Source organism: Atta colombica, unplaced genomic scaffold, assembly GCF_001594045.1.
Source record: "Atta colombica isolate Treedump-2 unplaced genomic scaffold, Acol1.0 scaffold83, whole genome shotgun sequence".
Classification (NCBI taxonomy): Eukaryota; Metazoa; Arthropoda; class Insecta; order Hymenoptera; family Formicidae; genus Atta; species Atta colombica.
In genome coordinates, this window is record NW_017259576.1 from 1,872,128 (window position 1) to 1,882,455 (window position 10,328).

At 27.8% G+C, this 10,328-nt stretch overlaps 1 protein-coding gene across 1 annotated transcript in view; it reads right to left on the reverse strand.

The window, feature by feature from the left end:
* The window catches only part of LOC108693005 (uncharacterized threonine-rich GPI-anchored glycoprotein PJ4664.02-like), a 36,495-nt gene that overhangs the window by 24,724 nt on the left and 1,443 nt on the right, over positions 1-10,328 (reverse strand). Inside the window, exon 2 of the mRNA XM_018201632.1 lies at positions 8,037-8,124. Within this exon, the coding sequence (XP_018057121.1) occupies positions 8,037-8,123 (87 nt within the window). The 5' untranslated portion in view covers position 8,124. The remainder of the gene's footprint in view (positions 1-8,036; positions 8,125-10,328) is intronic.

Sequence of the window (10,328 nt, forward strand, 5' to 3'; positions counted from 1 at the left end):
AAGTTGAACTACTTAGCATTTTTGGGCGACAAATATAGGAAGTTTTTAGATTCCGCTTTGAAGGCTTTGCAAATCATTATCTTATTTATTTTATATATTTATGTCACGCATATGTAATGAGAGTATACATAAGCGCGACCTAAAAAAAACTGGTCCGAATGGGCCAATTTTCAGGGTGTGGTCTCGGACCCAACTCAAACAATATATAACAGAACTTTACTTATCGTTACTTTCACCCAAACTTTTATTCTTTCTTGGATATTTTACACTACTTATACTTTGGATAAAGTATACTGAATAAAAATATATCTAAAAATGTCAACATTTTAAAGATTATAATACTATAAAAATTATTTATTATAAAAAGAGATATATACATTTTATTTTATGCAATATAAAAAAATGAAAGACAAAAAATTTATAATGCAATTTATATTTAATTTGTTCTTATCTAGAATAATCAGTACATTTAAACATAAATAAATGATAGAATTTTTGCAATTTACAAAAATCAATTAAGTTATAAAATCTCATTCTTTGTTTAAACTTGGATGAACATTGTATTCTTTGTACAATTAAAAATTTTTATGAAAAATATACAGTTAATATAAGGTATTTAATACTAATTATTATTTTGACTATAGCAAATTATAATCTACCTAAAATTTTTCTAGAAGCATTAATTTTTTAAATTTATGTTCTTAAAATTAAGTTTTCGATGATTCTGAAATGTTTTACGTCGCTCTATTGATAAAAAAAGTAACACATATCAAAATTAGCATCTTTTTAGTAGAAAATTTTTTAAATTCTAAATTTAAACAATATTTTAATTAAAGTAAAGAATATGTATAATTTCACTTTTGTTCACATTATACATTCAATTATAATATATACTTTAAAGTGTCATAAATTCTTAAAACTGTCATTTTAAACCACGATCGCTTTCAAACACTGCAATTTAAATGGTAATTTTTTACATGTGTCACAAGTAAAATTTCTTATCAATGGAGCGATGTAAAAATGTATTTTAAATCTGTATAAAAATGTATTTTAAATCTGAAATAGATAGTTTCCTGCATTTATATATAGCTTTAATAAATTAATAAACAAAAGATATTATAAAATCAATAATATTAATAATTAATGTATGACATTAAATAAATGTTAATATAGAGAAATGTATACACTTGAATGATACTTGATTAAATAATATCAAAGAGCTTTTTGCACTTGCAAGCAAATGCGAAATGAATCACTTGAATGCAATAATCTTAAGAGTTTAAACGTTGCATGCAATATAAAGCAACTTTTCCCGTTAACAAGTGAAATCGAATGATAGCTGAAGGACATTCGGGCATATACAAACATCATAAAGTTGAGCAGCGTAAACGACGTGAATAGGTTACTACGTGAATAGGTAGTTAATGCTATACTTTCGATTTCTGACCTTTCGGGATAATTATGTATTTTGAATTCACATGATCAAATTAATTTATGCGTCCTCCTCTTTACAGTTCTCTTTAAAAATTAACATCGATTTTATGCATTCATCTATAAAATGCGGAAATCATTATCGGAAATCTGAAAAAAAAGAGAAAGCACATTCTTTATCGATATCCAATCTTAAAAAAATATATATTAAGATATTTCAAAAAAAATTTACAAAATATGATAATAATATAATAATAATTTTTTTGTTTATGATTGACAAAAGACGCTATACATCAAAAGTTTTAACTTATTTCGTGTATAATTTATTTTATGGATAGTTTCATATATTTAAGCTAAGTAGTCGCAAATGAAAAATATTAATTTTTAATATAAGAACCGATTTAGCATTTAAGTTTCTAGTGTATTGAAAAAGAAAAAAAAACGCGAGAAAAAGAGAGAGCTGTAAAATATTATAACTTTCAAAAACAATAAGCATCTTGTGTAATAATTTATTTGATCAAAATGTAACATATTGCATACATAAAAATTTTTTGTCATTGATTATAAATTCATGGCACCAAAAAATTGAACTTTTATGATAAAAATTCGAATAATAATTCAATGCAATATCAGCGATTTTAATGATTTGTAAGAACGAACGTTTATTGTTCGTAGTTCAATTGTCTGAGAAATGACGCAAAAGAAACTGCGCTTATTTAGGAATGAAGAATACTTTCTCGTGGTATGACAATTGAAATTATTCATGGTATATCGTCTTATATTATCACAAAACAAACTTTTCTAACAAAATTATGTCAGCTTTTGTTATTTCTTTTTTGCTTTCGTTTTATCTGACTGCACTTTCCATTCAGTTCAAATTCAGTTAATCTTATAATAATCATATTGACATGAAAAAAAAATTAAATCTTGTTAGATAGGTTAAAGTTGAACCTATAATCCTATTTATAACGTGTAAAAGATTTATATTGCGTAATCGCCACAAAGAAAGAATCTATCAAAGCTCAAGTTTCGATGCTGTTCGATAAAGTGCACCAATTTTTACATTTGCCACTTTTCAGCAAGTTATTCACGCAAGGAAGGGGAACAAAAGAAACTTCTTAACAAAAGATTTATAAGTATTTGCACATTTACTGCCGCGTATTCGTATATTGTAGATAAATCCAAGCGTCATACCATGAGGAAATAGTTTTCGTTTCTCTCGTGTTATTTCTCAGATAATTGATACCGTGAACAATAAGTAAACACATACAGTTCTCATAATTAATTAAGATAGTTTGAATCACATTGTATCATTATTCGAATGTTACAGGTAGAATGTGTAAGAGAATGATTTTACCGTTGCAATTACTTCGCATTACAATTGTGATTGCAGGTTTTCAGAAACTTTGTGTAAATGAGTTATTAACAATGAGTTTAATGCGCGCGTAACAATGCGATATATTATTGCTGACACAATTAAGAAAATACCAAGTATACTACATTATCATTTACTCCATAATTTTATCTATGTATAAATAAAAAGAAATAATTTATTCTTAAAATTAGTTTTATTCTTAAAATATTATATATCGTGCAGATATTTCTTACTTGGTATCTTTAATATAAAATTCTGTTCCCCTTTTCTTTCATAGAAAAATTAGGTAAGTTTTACGTTACTTCTGACATTCCATTAACTTTGTAGAATATAATTAGCATTTTTTTTCGCTTCTCTTATGTTCTTAGCGTAATTAATATATCGTAACATCCAATTAGTATAGTACCATGTAACACTATCGAATAAAGTTCGATTGCAATATGTATATTAATGATGTGCATCCTAATCTCTTCGCATTAGACGAAGCTGTTCGAGTAAATAAAGACGAGACAGGGAGCACGAGATATGGCAAATAAATCAGGAAGTCTAGTGAAATAAACGATGCAGAAGAAGCGCTTTCTCCGATGGAAAACTCGATTTAGATCGCACTCGCGCATGCTTGTGCAATGTGCTATATCCGTCTGCGACGTACACTTGTCGGCGTGTGTTTGTGTACTTGTACGCGCAATAAAGCATCATAGGCGCGTATTTAGTGTGATATGATATACGCAACCGCGAGCACACTTCGAGATTGAACGAAAGCAGTGCTGAAATGTCGATTGTTAATCATAAAGGTAAATTATAAAGCGTTCTTTCCAAAGGATACTACGACATACGAACGTTTGTTAGATATCGATCGCAACGTTTTACTATATTGTGTAATTTGCTTTTCTAATTAAAGGCCTCGCACCAACCATCTATCGAGAAAGAAACGAAGGCAAGTAAGCCTTGCGACTTATATCCATTTGTAGAATTGATTATGTTAATCAGTGGCTCTGATACTTCATTCGGAAGTAGCGGATCAAGAAACAAGCTCGAGAAATCGACAAAATCGAATTGACTCTCACTGATGACTCTCACACTTTAAATACTTTCGTTTATGTATAAAAGACGTGCAAACTCAGTGTAATATATTTTTTAATTTTATTAGTTATAATAAAATCATAAAATATTAGAGAGATAAATAAAAAAATAATACTCAAGTAAAGTACAAAATCGTAATAATATTATAGGATGTCATGACGTCATTTATTATTAAAAAATGAATTTATAAGTAACAAATAGGATCATGATAATTCTATTTGAGTGTACCTACTTGATGAAACTATAGCATCTCATTGTAATGTTAAATTATAACGAATATGCAAAGAATCAGTTTCGATAGATCTTAGCGCTATTTTAGTTATTCCGAATACATCTCCGTGTAATTCAAGAATGATCTATTAAACTACATTCCTGACATTAATAATTAAGGACATTATATATATGACGTGGTAAGAGGCGTCCGCCTTGAACTGTGCGCCAATTTCCGTCGGGACGATTTACAAATCGCGAGATCTTCATATCGTTATATAAATTATCCATTATTATGATGAAATGAAAGATGTTGACGACGCTTTGTAAGGAGCCACTTACACAATGATAAAAAAAAATTATCCTGGAATAAGAAATGTTTGTCTTACGTAACGCGTTATTAAATCTATAAGAAAATCATCTCGCTCTTGCTTCTATTAGATTATGATCATCGGTGCACACAGCGGAATAATTATCAACATCGCGCTTACGTTCACCGAAGGAATACGCGTTGCCTCGCTAGGCGCAGGTAATTGCGAATACTAATGAAAACAAAATTGTCCAATCTTGAACTTAACGATCAGGTAGCATCGACAATATTAATTCCCTTCGAAATTCATTTTGTTGACTTCTTGATTAATTAGACTATTAAAGAGATGATTACAATCTACTTGACGATTGTCAGAAAAGAACTGATGAATTGTATGAATTGTATTCCACTATATTCTTTTACTTTTACTTACTATATTTAATTATAAACAAGCAAATAAAGAGAAAAGATATTTTTGAATAATTAAATTAAGTAAATAATTAAATAAATTGTGATTACATACAACTTACTTGACACAATTGATAAATAATTAATTAACAACATTATTGTATTTAATTATATTTTACTTTGTAGTTATTATATTCAATAATAGTTATACTCGCCTATAATAGCAAATATAACGAATAAGAGAAAAGTATTTTTAAATAATTTGATTATTTAAATAAGTCATTAAATTAAAATCGTGATTAACTTCTTAAGAATTGACGACATAGAGCTTTATCGATTATAGACTTTCATTCTATAATCGATTATATTCAACTATATTCTAATTTCTATTTATAATATTCTACTATAATTACTATATCAAACTGTAACATTACGAAAATAGGACAAACACATGGGAGACAGATATTTTTGATCACGCGGTATATATCGTTCTCTAAGCGAACGGCGCACGACTAGGCGTGGTCCATGCAAACTTGCGATCTCTTTTTTCCTTCTTATCCTCTCACTCCATTTATATGTGCTCTATGCTATATCTATGCCGCCTCGATATCTAGAATGGTGCGTGAAATGCTTCGTTGCTACGTTTGATAAACATAAGAATTGCAATCATATTACTGACGACGATAATGCACAGAATAGGATCAGTTTCTATTAGAATTAGAGTATAACGAACAATAATCTGGAGATTATTATTATAAGAAATATTTATGTTAAGTCTTAATCATTATTATCTTTTTGATAAGTTTATTATTATTATATTATAAAAAATTGTAATAAATTTGTTCCAACAAAATTTCTAAAAGTTTCCCTCTATCGTATATATACACACATATATAAGTATATTTCTGTCGCAAATATTGTTGCATAAAACTGAGTATGAAGGAATAAGCAAGAAGTTCATGCGTGTCGAATTCGTTCGCTTAAGCTTCAATTGCATTATTCGTGGCAGTTTACGTATGTCTATTGATTAATAAATAATGATAACAAATGATCATCTTAATGCGAAAATCAATCAAGTGAGGAAGTTAATGTACATACGAGATATAATATATTCAATCATGAAAAGACTAAAAAAGATGATAAAAATTATTGATTTCATAGTTTTATATTTATTTTGATGAAAATACTGTACTTTATATTCATCTTTTTCAAATAAAACATTAAAGAGCGATTTAAAGAGCGATAGAAAGAGAATTCGTGAAGTTATGTTCTTAGCTCTCGAGTTAAATTTGATCTCATAAAATTATTATAATTTTATAATATTTTTATATAATTAAATAATATTCTCAAGTTACGAAAGATTAATAATAATAATTTATTATCTTACGCAATCATTATTATACATTGTATAAAGCAGCGCTATATCTTTTTTATATACTAAGCATTTTTAATGTTCCATTTAAATTAAAAATTAAACAATAATAATCTTACATTCTTCCAGATTATTTAACAAAAGTTATATTATAGTAACACGCGAACTGAAATGTTGGGAAAGTTCTCTTCATGGCTTTGAGTCTTGTTAGTAATTTCCGATGTACGTGTTAACTAATATTTACGATCAAGCTTCATGATAATATAATCAAAAATATATGCTAATCTGAATTCTTTTAATAGATTATTTGATCGGAAGAACGATTATACTTATATATTCTTGTACGCCACGAACTCGCTTCAACGACTTTTACGGTGAAAGAGCCGGCGAAAGCGTCCGAGATCTTCCTGGCAATCGTATTATTATAGGCGAATGCAAAACGAATAACTGAAATCTGGACATTCAAGTATACGATCGAGAAAGAAAGACATATAACTCATTGATGTTGACAAGTCACAAACTATTTCTAATTTCTCTTTTGCGTGACATCGTTGCTTTCATTAACGTCACGTTCTAAATGTATAAATTATAATTATTCAATGTAAATTTCAAAGGAATGTTATTGTAGAGTTTTGAAAAATGATTCTTATTCTATAGCAACTTGTTTAAATGATTACACTTGAATTTAATTTCAATAATGAATTCATTGACACAAATGTAATATCGAATTTTAAAAAAATTTTAAGAGGATGATTGTTATTTGACGCAACTCGTTAATGTGTATCTTTATCGCCAAATCAGAAAATTTTATTGCAAATTAAAATTTAAACGAAGTAAGTTTTGAATTTAAGTAAATAATAAGTTTCTGTTTTTTAATTAAACTTCTTGGAAGCTTCGACCTAAATCTTTAATAACACGGAAGTTATTAAGATCTCTTTTTGATTAAGGAAATTACAAATCAATCAAGGAATTTGTCATCAAAGTAAAATCTTAGGATATCCTGTACAATTGAAACAATATAAGACGACATTATGTTTAAATTAAATTGTGATGTGCGATTTAATCGAATAAGAAACAAAATGTCGTCGTAAGTCATTCGCAAAGATTTTCTTTTTCGTTGTTACATACGAATAATCGTATTTAATAAAGGAATTACTTCCTTTCTCGGCTTCTAATTACCGAGCATCATGCACCGCGTGCAACTGCACTCGTGCGATTTAGTCGAATAATACGAATCTACTCGTTCCGCTGGGTCGACGGCCTTCGTGAAAAAAAAAGGAAAAAAACAATGCGCGCACGTTGCAATATCGTAAACGCCCGATATCAAACGCGCATCCTTGACACAAAACACGTGCGAACGCGGATCTTACTGGTCTCTTCATACGTGTACTTTGTGTGCATTAATTTATAGATGATTATGCTCTTTTAAATCCCTGTCTTTAATTCGAGAATGCTTCACGAATGCTTTACGTTACATAATGTATTTCATGTAATGCAGAGTTGGAAATTGAAGTTCATATATTATATATTCTTTAGAGGATGATGTATTATATTTAAAATTACCATTTATTCGCCTTCTGGATCTAATAATGAATGTATACACATAAATAACTTTTTCCTTTCTGAATAATTCTAAAATTTAGCTTTGAAATCTAAAATTAATCTTTTAATAAAAAAATATCCTATAATTAACAATATATTTATATAATGTGTCATTATATAATTCTGAAACAATTATTTATTACACATGTTAAATTAAAAAGATAAATTTTTTTATATCTCTTACGTATCATCATTTATATAATAAATTAAGTAAATTATAGTTATATATTTTGATACTAAATTACCTGATTAGTCTGTCCGCGAGAAGCTTCAGTAAGAGCGAAGACCAGCAGCAACGCCACTATTAAGCTCAATAAAAATGTCCTTGCCATTCTGAAAAATATCAAGAAACTCTTTTTAGAATTTTGGAAAACATTAGAAAATTCTAATTCTACACTATTAGATATTAAAGGAGCGATGGTACCTAACCAAATCCCTTTAATTAAATATATATAATAACATTATAATATATATAATAACATTTTATTATTTTTAATTTTCATGTATGTCAAAATGTAATCTATTTAATCTATTTTTGTAATTAGTTTCAAGTAAACAACGTTCAATGCAATTTAATGCATTTAATAAATAATTAACTAAATTTGTCAAATTAATACATTTACTGTTAATAAATTGTTTAATCCATTGTTTTAATTAAATTGACGGTATATTGAATAGGAGTGATGGCGACCTAGTTGAGAAATTAAAGATAACTCACTTGATTAAAAATAACTACAATTTGACATTATAAATTACAATCTAACGGAATACGGAATATATTTACAGAAAATTAAATATTAAATATTAATACGTTTTTAATGAAAATATGTCGTAATTAGAAACGTATTAATTGCCGATGTATTGATTCGAGAATTATAATTATTATAAATATTCTGGTTACGTCCGAGGCTACATTATTGTGTTTGTCATTTCTTTTGACTGTCATATTTTTAAGTCTAAATGCCTAATATCTTAAGAAATAATTGTGTAAATTCATCAATTGTTATGTAAATTTCTATATAACCATTCCAGATGTAACTTTTATATGTGTAAATTTCTATATAACTATTCCAGATAACTTTTATTTCAATAAGATATTATTGAATTGATTCTGTTTTTAAAAGATTACTGAATTAATAAATAAAAACTAATAATAAAAATAATATAATACCAATTAATTTTTTTTATAGTCTTTATAATGTTTTTTATAGTCTTTATAACGTTTATAAAAATAAATAAACCGTCACTTTATTTACAAAGATGACGTAACATCTTGTTGCATCGTGATATTTATAATTAGTTTAAACTTTTAATTTTAATATGAATTGAAAATGAGCTTTCCAATGTGCACACCGAGTGTACTTGGGTCGATACACATATGAATTAAATGTAAGGCGGCATTGCCTGCGTTGCTCAAATTTACTTTTACTCTTGCCGGTTGTGAGTTTCTATCTACTGCGCTGTTATTTTCGAAGCAGCGCAGGCGATACTGTCCCTTCCTTGCAAACATTCTGGTTCATTAACTTTTAAATCTTATATAGCACAAATCATTCTTAAAATATTACGGCAATATTGTAACATTCAGCAATATCGTCAAGTAATATTGCAAACGTTGCAATACTGTTGCTGTAAGTTTCTGTGTTGCATAGAAAACTGCACAAAAGTATATTCGATAAAAAAAAAAAAAAGAAAAAAGGAAAAATTCTTGTTATGTCAAATTTGTTATATCATAATAAAAAATTTTATTATAAACTATGTAAAAATTGAGTCTGTATTTAAAATGTTGTTTAACGTGAAATTTTTACATTGGATATTGAACACAAAGTATGATTCAAATTAATTAATATTTTCATTTTTTACACATTTCAAGATATTAAAAATATTTATGACTTATTTATATACTTTTTATTAACGTATTTACATACATTTTTTTCTATGAAAAAAAAAAAACAAAATTTTATTATAACAATCATTCTCTTATACACATTTATCATGAATGAATGGAAGCATCATAGGATCGAGAGGGGAAAGATCAAGTATCAAGAAAGGTTTGATGATTGTAGTGCATGAATTACCATCGCTCCGAGACATTTGACGATTCATTTGTTCCATTCAGTTCTGCGGTAATACCACGGTAAGTGCAAAACGATTACTCGGTTATGACTTCTCCTATATATCCAAGATACTCGCTAATAGCAAATAGCACGTGGAAACCGAGCAAATTTCCTTCGAACATAGCCTCAACGCTTGTTACGAGTCGAATAGTTTTATGAAAACAAATATTTGTGGTTGCGTTTTTTTTTACATGAAGGTAAAGAAGCGGTAAGTTTATATGCTAGAACTAAGTGACGTAGGTTTCGTAATCAAAATATCAGCTTTAATTTTTCACAGACTGTTCGTACTTGCGTCGATAGAAAGTAAATTCTTTTCGTGCCGTATACGCGATCAGTGACAGTACTGTATCGGCTGTTTCAAGAATGTTATTTTGTAACACGCACAATTCAGTATGCGACCAACTATGTATATATATATATATA